The following is a 19,551-nucleotide window of genomic DNA, read 5'->3' on the forward strand; positions in this document are numbered from 1 at the left end:
ATTTACGGTCGCCAGGAAAGAAAACAGCATTTTCAGTATGTCCGCCGATTACCCGGTTCGATTCGATTTCACACAAATGATTAAACGGTTTGAAAATTTTGAAATTGTCCCAGTGCTATACAAATCCAGACGACATCGGGAAGAAGGTAAATAAAGTACAACTTTAGTTCAACAAAACACATTACGTACAGAAAAAAACGCGCGTAGTGCATTCATTATTTAAGATTATAACCTGAAACTTTCAGCACCGCAAGAAAATAAATATAGCTTAATTTCTATAGCAATTTTGATACGATAATAGCAGAATGTTAAGCAAAAATATATAGAAACAACCGATTTTTTATAAAATTACCTGTAATATATCATACAGCGCGATCGTAAATAGCTATTTCGTTTTTATCGTAAATAAGTGTAAAACACTACGGGCATAAAATTCAGACTTTCGACCAGAAGATGTCAAAAACAGAATAGAAAAATCTTTAATAACTAAAAAACGGCAGCATTTTAAAAACATAGAGTAACAAATTTCTATTAAATTACATAATTATAGCTGCATTGTACACTTGTAAAGTTTATGAATTCTAAAAAAATGTATCATGTTGTACAGACAGTCCATGGCCCTTGGATGTTTTGTGTGCAAGTCAGGAAGGGAAACCGCGGGTATCCTTGTGGACGAATTCGTAAATTAATAACTTGCAGTAAACAGTATTAAAATATTTTTGATACATCTATTTAAAATGAAACTTTTGACAAATTTGATCGGAAAGTAACACCTAAAACCTTACAAAAACAAACAACGATACCACCACCAATACCCAGACATGTTCTAAAACTAACACCCGGGCTTTGAATTAAGACCCATTTTATCATATATAGTACACTAATTACTAGGATAAAGATGTAAAAAAAAATTGGCAAAATTATGTGGATTCACGGGCGTACTGGCGTAAGTAGCTACGCCTAGTCAACCCATTGAACGTAGGCTAACATTTTAAATGTTCTAGGTGTGTGTGCCAACCATTGTTAATGATGCACACATGATTAATACAATTTTTTTAAAATTTCTTTATGTCACATTCTATGTTTTGTTAGGCCTATGCCATGTTATTAGTCACGGTCGAGAGTGCGACATCTTCTTCATCACAGGTCACGTCCGGGGTACCCACAGGGGACTGTCCTGGGACCCTGCATATTTCTTCTATACATCAATGACTTGGCAGACAGCATTTCCTCAGAAATCCGACTTTTCGCAGATGATTGTGTTTTATATCGTCCAGTCATAACACATGAAGACCATCTCTCACTGCAAGACGACCTGAACCGTTTGGTAGGCCTACGTACAGTTGAGTGACTCACGGCAAATGGAGTTTAACGTGAAAAAAAATGTGCCATCATTAACTTTTCTAACTCTACTAATAAGAAAACATTTAATTATACTATGAATAATGAAAAACTTGAAACTGTAAAACATTATCCATATCTGGGGGTAGAATTGAGTGATAACCTCAAGTATAACACACACAATTATATCAAGTAACAGGTAAAGCGTCTCAAACGCTTGGATTCATCAAGAGGAACCTAAAAACATGGCTATCAGTCGTCAAAGAAAGAGCTTATCATACTCTTGTACGACCGAAACTGGAATATTCATCTCCTATATGCCGGGAATCCCAAACAACAAACCCAAATAAAACAAATTGAACAAGTTCAACGTAACGCAGCAATATTTGTCGCCAACAAGCCATTTAATCCCCTGAAACCAGATAGCGCCTCTTCAATCATCACAAACCTTCATCGGTCATCATAACAACAAAGTCGCCAGCGCTTTGACGTCACCCTTCTATAGCCTGCCGTGTGGTCCGCGGACTTATTGTGCACAGTGCCTGCTTCATATTTACCTACTAAAGCAATTATTCGAACCACTAGACAAAGTAATGATCACAAGTTCTTGCAACCTCACTGCCGTGTGAATGTATATCAACATTCATTTTTTCCACGCACCATACCCAGTTTGGAATGCTCTACCCACCGCTGTTGTATCTACGCCGAGCCTGGACGCGTTCAAGTCAAGATTCCCTGGACTCTTTGCTTAAGGTGAAAAATAGACTGTACAGTGTAGATCTATATATGTTTGGCATGTCATTTTAACAACACACACGTTGGAGATGCGTTTCTCACTCTGCCATGTGCAGTTTTTTAACCCTCTCCAGTCGATGTCCACAGAGGCGTTGGAGAGTACTTCGTTCAAAGTTGAAATTGAAGTGGCAGCTGTTTATGGAATATTATTGCAACCAAAGAGCTATAAAAATATGTATTTTATACTTCTTTGTTGCAACAGAAGTCCATGGGAAAACAACTGGTGGTCTATAACCTAAAACCAATATACATAATAGAAAATTAGAAATTAAAGTAATTGAGGTAACGTTAATAATGGTGTTCCATGCCATCTCTCCGTCATTAAGCTAAGAGAAGATGGCATGATCTATGTATAGATCTTAAAAATCTTCCCGCCCTAAACTTTAAAATGGACTGTTCCGACCATAAATTAGACTGTTTCATTACACATGCGCAGTGCTGAAGTGAGACAACAATAACAACAAACAATTAACCAAAAACTACGTATTTCCAGGGCAAACATTTTGTTTGCAAGCAAATATGTCGATGCTAGGAAGTGTTTGTGTTTGTAGAAGTGCTTTTCTGCGGTTGTCAGTGTGTAAATTACGCATTTTACCAGCTACAAATGTTGGTGTTTTCCAGCTTAAGAGGACGCAAAATTACAGTGGCGGATCTGGTGGGGAGTCTCGCGAGAGAGGATCCTCAACGAAATGGGGAGCTGCAGCCGTAGCTGGTGCAACAGGTAAAATCTACAATAAAATTACTTACTAGATGTTGTTTCTTGTACAGTTTGAAAACAGAGAAACATCATGTGAGAAGAAGATTAGTCAAAATAATTTGAAGTTCAACTTCAGATTGTTTTATACAGTGCTCTAGGGTATAGCGGATTTTAGGGTATAGAGGATAGATTGGTAAATTTTATATTTAGACTTATATAATTGTATAAATTTTCATATCATTCTTTTACTGGCATGCAAACAGACATTCTGACATGCATTTTAAATATTTGCTTGTTGTGTTATTTTTCATATGTCATCAAATGTAAAATAAAGCTATCCCCTATAGACTAAATCAGTGTATATGTAAAAAATGTCAGTAAATGAAAAGTATTTAATAGAAATTTAAAAAGCTGAATGTTTTTGAAAAGAGAATACATTATTATTCTGATTTATATTAAAGAAGTCTTGGAAAGTTTGTTAAGATGTTGATTTTAAACTTATAATGTAAAAAATGACCAAAGCTATCCTGTACACCCTAAATCAGCTCATATGTAAACAATGGTGTGGAGAGAAAAAACACATGAATTTCTATGAAAAGCTGACTGTTTTAAGAAGAATAGATGTTTTCTGTCTGATATACTGAAAAAAAAAATTCTATTATTGTCATTTCTTTGAATTGGAATGCAGGAAAAATTAGTTAGCTATCCGCTATACCCTAAAGCACTGTATTCATAATTTGAACATGTCCAAAACATTGTGGAATGATACTAATTTCACTTGGGTAATGATTTCATTTTACTCGGACTTTATCATAGATTCCCTGTGTAAAATCTCAAACTTTAAACTAAAATAAAGGTATAAAGTCCATACAATATTTCAATGAAACTTCAAAGTTTTGTTGTTTGTAGCATCATCTGGAGCATGTGCAGTGAAAAATATTAATTTGATTTCTTAAATAGTATGATATTTATTTCTAATGTCACTATAGGTTCATTGTAAATATACTTTGTTATACGTGGAAACTGGCAGGTACTCGAAAATGCAGCTCTCTGCATCATGATTGGTAAGTTAGAACCCCTAATGTACAGTGATGTCATGATAAAATTATGAATTTGTTACGGGCAATCTAAACGTCAAAACTTTGAAGGACCAAAATGATGGAAGATAAATCACAGTACAGAGTAATGTAAAGTTACTGGTTTTATCCCATACACAAGGTTTTTTCTTTGATTTGACCTAGTAACCTAGTTTTTAACCCCAGATGACCCATTTTTAAACTCTACCTAGATTTCATCAAGGTTATCATTCTGACCAAAATTCATGAAGATCAATTGAGAAATACATCCTCTATCCCATACACAAGGTTTTTCTTTGATTTGACTTAGATACCTAGTTTTTGACCCCAGATGACCCATTTAGAACTTGACCTAGATTTCAGTCATCTGGGGTCAAAAACTAGGTCACAAGGTCAAATCAAGAAAAAGCCTTATGCATGAAATAGGGGCTGCATTTTAGACTGGATTTTATAAAATTTAGTCAGAATGGTTGCCTTGATGAAATCTAGATCAAGTTGGAATATGGGTAATCTGGGCTCAAGAACTAGGTCACTAGGTCAAATCAAAGAAAATTACTGTGTATGTGAGACAGGCTGTATTTTTCAATTGCTCTTAATCGTGAAATTTAGTCAGAATGATAGCCTTGATGAAATCTAGGCCAAGTTTGAATATGGGTCATCTTGGGTCAAAAACTAGGTCACTAGGTCAAATCAAAGAAAATACTTGTTTACACTCAATATTTTTGCTCCAATTTTAATGAAAATTGGTCAGAATATTTATCTCCATGAAATCACTTAAAGGTCAAACACTGTTATAGTGTGTTTCCCAGGTCAGCAACTTAGGGCCATCTTGGCCCTCTTGTTTTTTGGGTTTGTTTTTTTTTGCTAGATTCCTACATGTACAGTTTATAATTGCCAATCTGCACAACTTTATACTTCTAGAATATATTCTCTTTGCAAACCTATAAGCAAGGCAAATGCAAGCTAGCATTTCATTTTTTTTTGAGGACACATTTTTTTGAACTCTTGAAACTAGGGTTTGCAATTAAAAGTTATCTTTTCTTTATATACGCTATATTAACTGTCTGTCTATCAATTTTCTTTTGCTGTGTAACCCTTTACAGGGACATAGACACTTTCGTGCACGCCAACCCACAACGATTGTTACTAGAAAGTAAAAGAAAATTGGGACAAATATAATAGGGAAAGGAAAATTAATGGTTGATAAAAAATAAAAACGGGTGAAGAGCAAGGTTCTGGTGAAGTATGTTCATTGTTGCAAACAGCGCTTAGTACAGCATGACTTTGTGTAATAAGCTCTCCTTACATTATGATGTTGTTCTGTTTGATTATAAAAGTCAAAATTTGTGTCTTGCTTATCAGGAAGCCATCAGACCTCACAGGATTGTCTTTCATTATGTTATGCACCTAGTGTTTTAATTGGGATTTCATACAGCAACACCAGAATTATTATATAATAGCCATTCAGACTTTGTATACATAAAAAAGACCTAAAAGTTGTTTTGCAAGTATTTGATTTAGAATTATGAAACATTATAGGAATATTATTCAGCAAATGAAGTTATGAGATTTTCTAAGTTTGTCACCCACATCAAAATATTTGACCTAGAGTCTTTAAACCATGTTAGAATATTGTTCACCATGTGAATTTGTGCACCTGAGGTTTATGTTTTGGATTTCAATATACAAGACCAGGTTAATAATTATTAATTAAAACAATAGTTACTTCATTTCGATCACCGGTTAAAGATATCTCGTACCCATCTTCACAATGATATTTTCGTTAAATATTTAGAGTTATATTCATTAATGTCATGCATCAGCATGCAAATTTCTTTAAAAAAACACTTCTAGGTCACCTGCACAGAAGGGTCAATGTGAGCTGATGGTATAAGTGGATGGTCCAGTGACCAACATTCACAATTTACATTTATAAACATCTTCTCTGAAACTACTGGTCAGAACTACTGTCCTGACTAACTCTTGAACCCCTTGAAGGCTTTCGATGAAACTTGACACAAATGTTCACCACATCAAGACAACTTGCAGAGCGTATGTTTTGGATGTCTCGCTTCAAGGGCAAGGTCACATTTAGGGTTTAAAGGTCATATGACTATGTTTTGTGTCTGCTCTGTAACTCTTGAACTGCTTGAAGGATTTTGAAGAAACTTGGCACAAATGTCCACCACATTGAGATGATGTGCAGAGCGCATGTTTTGGATGGCACACATTCAGGTCAGAGTCACACTTAGGGATCACAGGTCATACCTTCGGGCGTATATTGATCCGAATTGCAGTACTCTCGTTAAGGTATGTGAGGTCTCCTGTTGTTTTTAGCTCACCTGAGCAATGCTTAGGTGAGTTATTGTGATTGCTCGATGTCCGGCTTCTGTCTGTCTGTCGTCTGTCAACATTTAGCTTGTACGCGTTTGCAATAGAGGCTCAGTATTTTTCAACTGATCTTCATGAAATTTTGTCATAATGATTGCCTTCATGAAATCTAGGCCAAGTTTGAAAGTGGGTCATCTAGGGTCAAAAACTAGGTCACTAGATCAAATCAAAGAAAATCATTGTGTATGCGAAAGAGGCTGTATTTTTAGCCCACCATCATCAGATGGTGGGCTTTTCAAATCACTCTGCGTCCGTGGTCCGTCGTCCTTCCGTCCGTCCGTCCGTCCGTCCGTCATTCCGTCCGTCCTTCCGTTAACAATTTCTCGTTATCGCATCTCCTCAGAAACTACAAGTGGGATTTTGACCAAACTTTGTCAGAATGATGTATTGGTACCCTAGTTGTGTCCCCCTGAAAATCAGACTGGTTCAACAAATTTTTAGTAAGTTATGGCCCTTTGTTTAATTCTATAATTTACATAGATTTATATAGGGAAAAACTTTGAAAATCTTCTTGCCCCAAACCACAGAGCCTAGGGCTTTGATATTTGGTATGAAGCATCATCTAGTGGTCTTCTACCAATATGATTCAAATTATTTCCCTGGGGTGTAATATGGCCCCGCCCCGGGGGTCACATGGTTTATATAGACTTATATAGGGAAAAACTTTGAAAAACCTCTTGTCCAAAACCACAGGGCCTAGGGCTTTGATATTTTGTATGTGACATCATCTAGTGGTCTTCAACTAAGATTGTTCAAATTATCCCCCTAAGGTCAAATATGGCCCCGATCCGGGGGTCACATGGTTTACATAGACTTATATAGGGAAAAAATTTGAAAATCTTCTTGTCCAAACCACAAAGCCTAGGGCTTTGATATTTGTAATGTAGCATCGTCTAGTGGTTCTCTACCAAGTTTGTTAAAATTATCCCCCTAGGGTCAAATATGGCCCCGCCCTGGGGGTCACATGGTTCATATAGACTTACATAGGGAAAAGCTTATAAAACTTCTTGTCAATAACCTACAACATTCAAATTTGGACCACATGTATGGTTTTGAGTGGCAAGATGAACCTTGACATGAGTTGACCTTGATTTTGACCTAGTAACCTTCTTTCACATTTCTGTAGCTACAACCTTCAAATTTGGACCACATGCATAGTTTTGTGCACTGAAATAAACTTTGACCTTGACATTGACCTAGTGACCTACTTTCACATTTTTGAAGGTACAGGCTTCAAATTTGGACCACATGCATAATTTCGTGTTCCGAAATGAAATTTGACCTTGATTTTGACCCAGTGACCTACTTTCACATTTCTCAAGCTACAGCCTTCAAATTTGGACCACCTGCATGGTAATTGTACCGAAACAAACTTTGACCTTTACATCAACCTAGTGACCAACTTTCTCATTTTTGAAGGTACAGGCTTCAAATTTGGACCACATGCATAGTTCTGTATTCCGAAATAAAATTTGACCTTGATTTTGACCTAGTGACCTACTTTCACATTTCTCAAGCTACAGCCTTCAAATTTGGACCACATGCATGGTTTTGTGTACCGAAACAAACTTTGACCTTTACATTGACCTAGTGACCTACTTCCACATTTTCGAAGGTACAGGCTTCAAATTTGGACCACATGCATAGTTTTGTATTCCGAAATAAAATTTGACCTTGATTTTGACCTAGTGACCTACTTTCACATTTCTCAAGCAACAGCCTTCAAATTTGAACCACTTGCATAGTTTTGTGTACTGAAATGAACTTTGACCTTAAGATTGACCTAATGACCTACTTCCAGATTTCTGTAGCTATAGGCTTCAAATTTAGACCACATGAATAGGATTGTGTACCGAAACAAACTTTGACCTTGATATTGACCTAGTGACCTACGTTCACATTTTTGAAGGAACAGGCTTCAAATTTGGACCACATGCATAGATTTGTGTTGTGAAGTGAAATTTGACCTTGATTTTGACCTAGTGACCTACTTTCTCATTTTTCAAGCTACAGCCTTCAAATTTGGACCATTTGCATAGTTTTGTGTACCGAAATAAACTTTGACCTTAAGATTGACCTAGTGACCTACTTTCAAATTTCTCAAACTACAGTCTTCAAAATTGATGCACATGCATAGTTTTGTGTACAAAGAACTTTGTCCTTGAAATTGATCTAGTGACCTACTTTCACATTTCTCAAGTTACAGCTTTTGAATTTAGACCACATGCACAGTGTTGTGTACGGAAATGAAATTTGACCTTGAGCTAGTCAGTAAGTCTTGAAATTTGGAACACACAAAAATGACACATTGGTGGGCGCCAAGATCACTCTGTGATCTCTTGTTCAATTGATCTTCATGAAGTTTGGTCAGAATGATAATCTTGATGAAATCTAGGCCATGTTTGAAAATGGGTTATCTAGGGTCAAAAACTAGGTCACTAGGTCAAATCAAAGAGAAACCTTGTGTATGCGATAGAGGCTGTATTTTTCAATTGATCTTCATGAATTTTGGTCAAAAAGATTGCCTTAATAAAATCTAGATAAAGCTTGAATATGGGTCATCTGGGGTCAAAAACTAGGTCACTAGGTCAAATCAAAGAAAAAACTTGTGTATTCATTAGGGGCTGCATTTTACACAGGATCTTCATAAAATTGATCAGAATGTTTGTCTGGATGAAATCTAGGTCGAGTTTGAATATTGGTCATCAAGGGTTACAAACAAGGTCACCTGGTCAAATTAAAGAAAAACCTTGTGTACGCAATAGGGGCTGCATTTAACACTGGATACTCATAAAATTTAGTCAGATTAATTGCCTTGATGAAATCTAGGTCCAGTTAGAATATGGGTCATCTGTGGTCAAAAACTAGGTCAAATAAAAAAATCTTTATGTATGCGATAGAGACTGTATTTTTAGCTCAACTGAGCACAAAGTGCTCAGAGTGAGCTTTTGTGAACGCCCTGTGTCCGTCGTCCGTCAGTCGTCCGTCCGTCGTCAACAATTTGTCTGTTAACACTCTAGAGGTCACAATTTTGACCTAATCTTAATGAAACTTGGTCAGAATGTTCCCCTTAATAAAATCTTGGACGAGTTCGATATTGGGTCATCTGGGTCAATAACTAGGTCACTGGGTCAATAACTAGGTCACTGGGTCAAATCAAAGGAAAAGCTTGTTAACCCTCTAGAGGTCACAATTTTGATCCAATCTTAATGAAACTTGGTCAGAATGTTACCCTCAATTAAATCTTGGATGAGCTCGATATTGGGTCATCTGGGGTTAAAAACTAGGTCACCAGGTCAAATCAGAGGAAAAGCTTGTTAACACTCTAGAGGTCACAATTTTGGCCCAATCTTAATGAAACTTGGTCAGAATGTTACCCTCAATAAAATCTTGGATGAGTTTGATATTGGGTCATCTGGGGTCAAAAACTAGGTCACCAGGTCAAAGCTTGTTAACACTGTATAGGCCACATTTATGACTTTATCTTCATGAAACTTGGTCAAAATGTAAATCATAATGATCTCAAGGTCCAGTTAGAATCTTGGTCATGTAGGGTAAAACACTAGGTCACCAGGTCAAATCAAAGGAAAAGCTAGTTAACACACTAGAGGCCACATATATGACCTTATCTTAATGAAACTTGGTCAAAATGTTAATCTTGATGATCTATAGGCCAAGTACAAATTTGGGTCAGGTGGGGTCAAAAACTAGGTCACCGGGTCAAATCGAAGGAAAAGCTTGTTAACACTCTAGAGGCCACATTTATGACTGTATCTTCATGAAACTTAGTCAGAATGTTAATCTTGATGGTCTTTACGTCCAGTTCGAATCTGGGTCACGTGGGATCAAAAACTAGGTCACTGGGTTAAATCAAAGAAAAGTTAGTTACAACTTTAGAGACCACATTTATGACCATACCTTAATGAAACTATCTTGATGATCTTAAGGTCAATAGGTCAGGTGTGTGAGCGATACAGGGCCTTCATGGCCCTCTTGTCCAATTGATCTTCATGAAATTTGGTCAGAATGATAGCCTTGATGAAATTAAGGTCAAGTTTGAATATGGGTTATCTGGGGTTAAAAACTAGGTCGCTAGGACAAATTAAAGAAAAACGTTTGCATGCGATAGAGGCTGTATTTTTCAATTGAGGTTCATGAAATTTGATCAGATTGATTACCTTGATCAAGTCTAGGTCAAGTTAGAATGTAGGTCATCTTGGCTCAAAAACTATGCCACAAGGTCAAATTAAAGAAAATACTTATTTACCCTCAAGATTTTTGGTCCAATGGTCCAATCTTAATGAAAATTAGTCAGAATATTTGTGTCCATGAAATCACTAGGTCAAACATGTTTACACTGTTATGGTGTGTTTCTCAGGTGAGCCACCTAGGGCCATCTTGTCTCTCTTATTTAAAATGCATGCTATGTAAATCCTATGATAACAGATATTTTCTTTTATTTATTTTTTAGGGTTTGCGTTATTTCTGAAGACTCAGTGGGAGAGAAATACAGTGTCTGCTGCAGCAGTAGAGCCAGGGGCTATACGACAAGGTCTGCCGACTTACACAATGGCTGATGTAAGCAAACACAAAACAGCGAAAGACAGGATTTGGGTAACATACAATAATGGTGTGTATGATATAACTGATTACGTTGCACAACATCCAGGCGGAAATAAGATTCTTCTTGGGGCAGGAACTGATATTGGACCATACTGGGATATGTATGGAGTCCACAAACAGCCAGAGATGTATGAATTACTGGAAAAATACCGAATTGGAAATATAGTGGAGGTTGTGAAGAGAAAGGAAACTAGTAAAGATGATCCCTATGCGAAAGATCCAAAGAGACACCCTGCCCTGATTCCTAGTTCTGAGAAGCCTTTCAATGCAGAACCGCCTGTATCCTTGCTTTTGCAGGACTTTTTAACACCAACTGGACTATTTTTTGTGAGGAATCATTTACCTGTTCCAAATGTGGATGTAAAGAACTACAAACTAGATGTCTCCATTGAAGGTGGTAAAAAATCTAAAGTATTGACTCTAGGCATTCTGAAAAATAAGCTTGCAAGTAAAACTGTGGCTACAACCTTGCAGTGTGCTGGAAACAGGAGGAGTGACATGGTTGCCATAAAACCTGTGAAAGGTCTAAATTGGGGAATAGCAGCCATAAGCACAGCCGAATGGACTGGACCTACCCTTAATGATGTGCTTCAGTACTGTGGTATTGACCTTGAAAAAGTTGACTGTGAACATATCCAGTTTGAAGGAATGGATACAGGTCCCGACGGCACTACATATGGTGCATCCATTCCAATTGAACTGGCACGAGACCTGAAAAAAGACATCATTGTAGCATACAAAATGAATGGTGAAGACATACCACAAGATCATGGCTACCCAGTTCGTATCATTATTCCTGGTGTAGTTGGAGCAAGGCAAGTGAAATGGCTCAACAAGATTGTACTCAGTAAGGAAGAGAGTTTGAGTCACTGGCAGAGGCGTGATTATAAAGGATTCAATTCCTCTATTGATTGGCATAACGTTAATTTCGATACATCACAGGCCATTCAGTTTTTGCCCGTGCAGTCGGCAATCTGCGAACCAGAAGATGGACAGACTCTGGATGACAGTGAGGAAGTCACAGTAAAAGGTTACGCATGGAGTGGGGGTGGTAGAGGTATATACAGAGTAGATGTGTCAGCGGACGGGGGTAAAACATGGGTCAGTGCTGATCTGGAGCCAAATGGACAAAGTCCTTATAGGTCATGGGCATGGACATTTTGGGAAGTCACAGTGCCAATTCCCAAAGGTCACAAGGGAAAGGTTGAACTGGTTTGTAAAGCGTGTGACTCGCAGTATAATGTACAACCGGATAGCGTAGACGGAATATGGAACTTGAGAGGGTGCCTGAGTAATGCATGGCATAGAATACATGTTGATGTTCCTAAATGAGATTGATAAATAACAGTGATCCAGTGATGATTGTTGTATGTACTAGTCACAAGTGATTTAGTCTGTCAAGCTTTGGTCGCAATTATTTACAGCAGAAAATCCATGAATGTATCTTTTATTTAAAGTAGTGGACCTGTAATGTTTGGGACTTTCTGTTAAGTATACTCCTTAAAATGTGGTTTGGAAAAAAAACAACTCTTATCAAAAGATATATATTATGGCTGAAGATGTAAGATGTTGAAGTTGTAAACAAGAATACAAATTCATGGATATAATTATTACTGGCCCACTGCCTGAATGCAGTGCATATATAAACATTCTCTTGTCACGTATGCAGCAGCTGACGTATGTGTGTAAAATTACTAAACAATTTAGTCAGACAGTCTTAGATATTAAGCCAAGTAAAATCAGTACAAGTATACATACATGTTAGGAACATCTTCCAATTGTATCTTTCTGTATACTAAGATACAAGAAATAACTGTTTTTCTGCAAGGTTGTTTTTATTTCTTTCAGAAATCTGACTGGTAGAGAATTGACTTTGTTTGCCACAAATGATTTAATATTATGGAAGTGCAAGTGCTATCCCCCGTGCATTGTTAATGATACATATTACTGCAGAGAATGGGGCATTAGCAGTTGCTATATAGTAAAAAACTGACTGTAGCCAGTAGAATCCTGACTTATATAACAAATAATAAAATCTGGTTATAGTGAACTATTCATGAGTATAATGTGTTTGCTATATTTCAAATTTGAATGTATAGGAAACTTGTTACAGTTGTATAGGGAACTTGTTACAGTTGTATAGGGAACATGTTACAGTTGTATAGGGAACTTGTTACAGTTGTATAGGGAACTTGTTACAGATGTATATGGAACTTGTTACAGTTGTATAGGGAACTTGTTACAGATGAATAGAGAACTTGTTACAGATGTATAGGGAACTTGTTACAGATGTATAGGGAACTTGTTACAGATGTATAGGGAACACATTTCAGAGTTGCAAATGGATTTTTGAAACTCTTTTTTCTTTGAAATCTTGCAAAAGTCAGTTTTCCTTGTAACCTTGCAAAAGTTTAATAACGAAATATAGTTTATTCTAATATATTCATAATTATTTCATGAATTATGATAGATTAGTATTTAAAATGCATTACATAACTTTTTGTGAAGTGGTAAATTATTATTCATACCTGAAAGCTTAGGAAAAGGACAGTTTTTGAGAAATATAGCAAAACACATGTAATAAATCTATGTCACAAAATTATGCTATTTGAAGATGAGATGTCATATTTACATTTTACAATTTTCATAAACTTGGGTTGTTTTATGCCCCACCATATATCATGGTTTCTGGCCTGTAGCAAATAAAACTTAAGCAACCTGATCAAAGTACTTGTAGCATACCATAGTAATACTACACTTAAAAAGCCTTTTTTTTTACCGTGGATCATGACATTTTTAGGGTTAGCAATAATCAATGTTCTTTGAATTTATTTTTTATTATTTAGACATGAGAGTGTGTTCCTCATAGAGGAGAATGTACTATATCCATATCTGTTTTACATTCTAGACCAAAGAAAGGCATGAATCAGGACATTTGAAATTATTGTCTATAACCGGATATTGGTTATAACCATGTTTGTTGTAGGTGTAGTTAATTGGTGCATATTCATAAGTGCTTTTTCAACATATTGCTCAAGGTAAAACTATGTTACTTAACAAGATTTAGTTGGTTTGAATTTACATTTTGATTGTGCAGTGTATGTGTGCTTCTTTTTCATAAAAGTATTTTTAACATTCCATACAGCCTTGGTAGCTCAATGGTAGAGTGCCAGCTTCAAGTGTGAGAGCTTGTGGATTTTCCTTCTGGCCAGGTCATACTAAAGACATGAAATTGAAAGCATTATTGGTGTTACTTTAAGGGGACGCATATTGCTACATTCACAGTTCATACAGCAATGCGGAAGGGGTGCATATTCAAGAAATCGATGGTGGGAAAATAAAAAACATATTCCTAAACTGATATAATACTGATGGACACCTGTAATATTCAGTATTTTGTGGATAAGGATGTGGTACTATGAATGTAATAGGAAAACAGAGGTGTTTGTGAAAGTACATTCAACACAAAATATTAAGCTTTTGTATAAGGAAAAAACAGGTTTTTTACAATAACAGTGTTCCAAATAATGTTGAAGGGATGAGATTTTCTTTCTAACACACCAGGTTTGCTTAAACATGTAAAAATTTAACGCCACGTCAGTTCATCTCGGGATGGACGCCATATTTCTCATTGATAAAAGATGTAAACAAAAAAATCAGAGTGGGATTAGCATTGCAAGGGCATAACATGACATTCTACACAATGAATACCTTAGAATAGATATCTAAGATGCTACACAGGTCAGGCGGGTTAAATGCATAATGTCGATCACTTGAAATTCATCTTGAAAAGGTGGTTAATTTTAGTTTGTTTACATGGTTTTTAATTTTCCCACGACTTCTCGGCGATTCACTGCAAATGTATTACTGCACCGGACGAAAGGTAACTCTAATAAACAACGGGAGACAACTTAGGTGTCAGCACGTGTACGATTTTTAAAAAAAACATGTCGATGATTATAATTTCTTATCAAATAATGAACCCTATTCAGATATTCGTCTTTAATATTAGAAAATCATTAATTTCTGTGGACATTTGTCAAAAAATATTACCTACAGTGGAGTACTTTGCGCATCAAACTGGTTTCCGCTTCAGTTGTGAGGCACTTCCGTTATACTTTTGACAACAATAACAAAATACAAAATGAATCAATAAAGTCACTTATAAACCGACTGCTACTTAAATCAGTGTAAGTAAAGTTGTTGTTACAACATTATACATGTTCGTTACGTTATGAGATAAAGTTTATCTTGAACTGCATAATCCATTAACTACGTTTACATGATATTGCATTTACAACTTATTTGACCCCATTTTTTACGTGAATGACAGCATTCTCGTGCAACTCGTGCAAACAGAGTTATGAAAAGTATGGTGGAGAATTCAAGGACAAATTATAAATGACATTAAAATGAGGATAACTGTATATTCGGCCAGTTTTGATCATTGACATTCCTGCTGTGTATTAGTAACTTTTGTGAACAAGATTAGAATGTTACTTTTGCACATATACACATTGATTGGACCTCTCAACCAAATTTCATACCTTATTTTAGGGATTTTTAAGACAGTACATTTTCAAAAGTTTGTTGAATGTGTTTTGATATTTAAGTGCATTGCAGTTCATGAATACCAAGTTAAAAATTAATAATGGCAACATTTCTAGGCCTTTATTGTAAGCCACTAGACTTCTGTAATGATAAATGTTTAATGTATTAAGGGGAATATACTCTTTTAGTTTTGTAATGTGGCATTCCTTGACCACCGTATCTTTTCTTATGCACTACTTTGTAAACAAACTAAATAATGTGTTTTAGCTCACATATGCCAAATGAAAAGCAAGACAGTGAACTTATTTCACATTCTTTCTTTAGATTAGAATCTGTAGGACATTGATAAATGTTTGGACAAAGTGAAGCACTATTATTTTCGCACCAAAAAGTCTTAATTGTTGACTTTGAATGTACACAAGAAGTCTTATGTAATTCAACAATAACTTTCTTGTTTCAGTTTTTCTCATTTTTATTTTAGTGAGCAATCCTTTGTGCACTTATAAGAGTTGAAACAGTATTCATTTCATTTACCAAAACCTTGTATTTTTTTGCAGGTAAATTTTATAATACCCCACCCACTTTTTTCTAATTTCAAAGTATGCGTCCCCTTAAACCCAAGAGATTCTTATTTTATTGTGTTATATTGTTGTTGTTTTGTGATTTGATAGTTTTGTGAAGGTATTGTAAACACTGGAGTTGCCATTTGAAAGTTGGGGTTTAATGTTGTTATTAACGTAAAATCTACATTTTTCATGGACATACATGAGTATAGGTATATTTTTTGTGGGTTATCATTCATACATTGTTGGGTGTACATGTCAACATCACTGTTAAGGTTGTCTTGTTGTAGAAGTCATAATTTTCTGTGTAGCAGTAGTATATTTTTAGCAAACATTATTTTCATCATAATCTCTGTTAAAATTTTTGACCTTTTTATGAACTAGCAAGGCTGAAATATGTACTGACAGCAGTAAAACAAAGCATTTTTGTGTTTCCTTAAATAGACATATGTCAGATCTCATCCAACTTCCCTTGAGTGATGACAGCTGCAAGAAGAAATAGCATGCATACAATAAAGTCCCAGTTCCCCGCAGATAAAAAGAGTACGGAGGGGCCTCCTTGTTTGAGTTTAATTCTGCTGACATCAGGTCACTGGGTTTGAAGCCTTACTATAGGTAGCCTATAGAGGAAGCCATATAGCTGACTTACGGAAGGTTGATGGTTCTACCCAAGTGCATATTTTGTGGAAATTATGGCTGGATAGGCACTTGAGGTTTTCCTTCACTATTAAAAACTGGAAAGTCTATATATGACCTATAATTTTGTTTAATCCAAACAGAAACAAATAAAATATATGGGGTTGTATTGGAATCAAGCTTGCCCGTCAGTTAGTCTTCCTGTTAAATTTGCTTTGCAGATATAATATCTCAGAAACAATTTAATGGATTTTCATACACAAAAATGTTCGTTGCCATAATAAATGAGGTGCTTGCATGACCCGTAGTGAAGACACAATATGAAGTCAAAGTTCAAAAAGCTGCTGACACAATAGTAATTGTAAACCTCATCAAAAAGACATGTAGAGAGTCCTATCAAACTCAGTAGGTTCAAGGGAATACTAAGTCTTGGAGGTCAAAGATAAAATACAAATAGACTTACATAGTGTCCTCTTCTTATCATATAAACTGCTCGAAGGACTCTAATAGAACTTAGCATCAGATGTTTATCTAGTGAACAACAGTGGGAGTATTAGTTATTTTCAGCGACAGCTCGAGTTACGTAATTATCTCCATGGTGTTATTGAAGTACTGTACATATTATGTTTTGTTGTTTGCCAGTTCTTGGTAGTATTATATTGGATGTTTTGAAGGATGGTGATATTGTTCGATGTCAAAACTTTTGTGATAGCTTGATATTACTTCATCTGATGGTAAAAACTGAAAATGTAAAAAGTAAAAAGAAAAAAAACAACAAAAAAACAGCTACTAACAGCATTTAGTAGCTGTTGGTTTAAACAATATTTTATTCAACAAATAGCATGTGAATACAATACATGTTACAAAAGCAAGGGATTGAGTAGTAAGCTATTTACGCTTTTTTAGAAACTCTTTCTCATAGCAGATGATCCAACATTACTAGACTGTAATTGACAACCATCTTATCAATGTAATAAATGATCTAAAGTGATGCTTTAATAGGATTTTAGTCTTCATGTTTAAATTTGGTCAACTTGATTTTAACAGCACAAATAGAGTTTGCTCTGTGGTGACAATATTTGATTAACAAACAAAAAATCCAATATATATTCAATTTTTTTCACAAATAACATTTGAAATTTCCTATTTAATTACTTTTAAAGAAATCTGAAGTCATATACAAAATACATCCAGCCCATGTTCTTTTTTTGCACTCCAAAATTTTTTGTGGGAGGACACTTCGAGTTGACCTTGTCCATTTGTTTGTCCGACTGACTTTGTGTCTTGCATATATCAAGAAGTATTTTATCAAGAGTCATTAAACCTCACAAGATTGCTATTCAGCATGAGAAGTAGTGCACAAAATGTTTTAATTTTGATCTCACCCAGCCAGACCAAAGTTGTGGCCCTTGAAAAAAAAAAACATGCATAAATAAGGCCTAAATTTGCGTGGCATGTATCTCAAAAAGTATTTGTCCCAAGATTATGAAACATTACAGGAATATTATTCAGTATGTGAAGTTTTGCACCTGGGGTTTTGTAGGTGATATCACTCACCCAGACCAGAGTTAATGGCCCTTGACTTAGTCAAAAATATGTATACAAGGGCATATCTCAAAAAGTATTAGAGTCAGAATATTATTCAGCATAAAAATATGTATAAAAGGGCATATCTCAAAGAGTATTAAACCTAGAGTTAGAATATTATTCAGCATATGAAGTTGTGCATTTAGGACTTGGTTCCGGATTTCTATCAGTCGGAGCAGAATTATGGCCCTAGATTGTCAAAAATATGCATAAAGGGCATACAAGTTTGTGTCACATGTATATCAAAAAGGAGTTCACTTAATAGTCATAAAACATCAGGGAATATTTTATAACATGTGAAGCTGTGCACCTGGTTTTACACAACCAGACCAGAGTTAAAAAATACACAATATGTGCTTAAAAGTTTGTGTTGAATATATCTTGAAAAATATTTCACCTACAATCATGAAACCATGAATTTGTGCGACTTGGAATTGCTCTTGGAATTTTTCTTGCATGTTATAATTATGTCATAAAGAATATTACACCTACAGTCATGAAACATGTACAGTGACAGGAGCTGGGAGCACTCATGTCACACATCTAGTTACAGTATTACCACAATCAACAATTATTGCAGATTTTAGTTCTAATGTGTGCTTGGTGTGTGCATTAGGAGACCACAGGATGTTACCATTGATATTAGTTAGACATGGTTTTTACATCTTGATAATGTTTGCTAATGTTTTTGTTTTATTCTAATATGCTTTTCTCTGTTAAAACACTTTTATGCTAGAGTGACCACGTTGACGTGCAGTGACATCAGTATTTTTTGTTGCGATAAAGAAAAAGCGCAACTGTATTTTATCTACTGTTTTAGGTTAAGAGCATATTAGAAACGAAATAATTTATAGCAAAACCGTGTTTTGACACTATTTATACACTCGGGCGGTAATAGGTCATACAAATAATTTCACTTGGGCCGCACCCTCGTGAAATTATTATGCCTGACGTATAACTGTCCATTGTGCATAAATAGTGTTTAAAGACTCTTTTGCTATAACTTATTTCTTAAATAGACGATGAAATTATTAGGAACTAAGTAATAGTGATTTGCTGGTTAATCTTAGTATAAATTACCCAGGACATAATGCTTTACAATTTTTTTCATTGTTGACAAATTTTTACCTCATAATAATGCCCCAAAATAAGCTAAATCTATTAAAATTTCTACCCTTTAACTGTCAATGTGCATGTAAAATGATATTCTACTATACTAGACAAAATTGGGGCAATTGACAATCCTGAACATTGTGTAGTAACATTTCCTAGATTATTAACCAACTTTAAA

The 19,551-nt window shown here is 35.5% G+C and overlaps 1 protein-coding gene across 1 annotated transcript; it reads left to right on the forward strand.

Annotated features, from left to right (window-relative positions):
- The first annotated feature begins 2,573 nt into the window (after positions 1-2,573).
- Positions 2,574-18,256, forward strand: LOC128559914 (sulfite oxidase-like). Its single transcript, XM_053553044.1, has 2 exons — positions 2,574-2,857; positions 10,772-18,256. Exons 1-2 carry the CDS (start codon positions 2,656-2,658, stop codon positions 12,253-12,255), a joined length of 1,686 nt encoding a protein of 561 aa, XP_053409019.1. The 5' UTR covers positions 2,574-2,655; the 3' UTR covers positions 12,256-18,256.
- Positions 18,257-19,551: the final 1,295 nt, after the last annotated feature.

Source organism: Mercenaria mercenaria, chromosome 10, assembly GCF_021730395.1.
Source record: "Mercenaria mercenaria strain notata chromosome 10, MADL_Memer_1, whole genome shotgun sequence".
Taxonomy (NCBI): domain Eukaryota; kingdom Metazoa; phylum Mollusca; class Bivalvia; order Venerida; family Veneridae; genus Mercenaria; species Mercenaria mercenaria.

Bases quoted from the DNA above. Each gene is read 5' to 3' on its own strand.
- LOC128559914 (XM_053553044.1), top strand. From the start codon at position 2,656: ATGTCGATGCTAGGAAGTGTTTGTGTTTGTAGAAGTGCTTTTCTGCGG. The intron at 2,858-10,771 runs GTAAAATCTACA...TTTATTTTTTAG, and splicing joins AGCCGTAGCTGGTGCAACAG to GGTTTGCGTTATTTCTGAAG.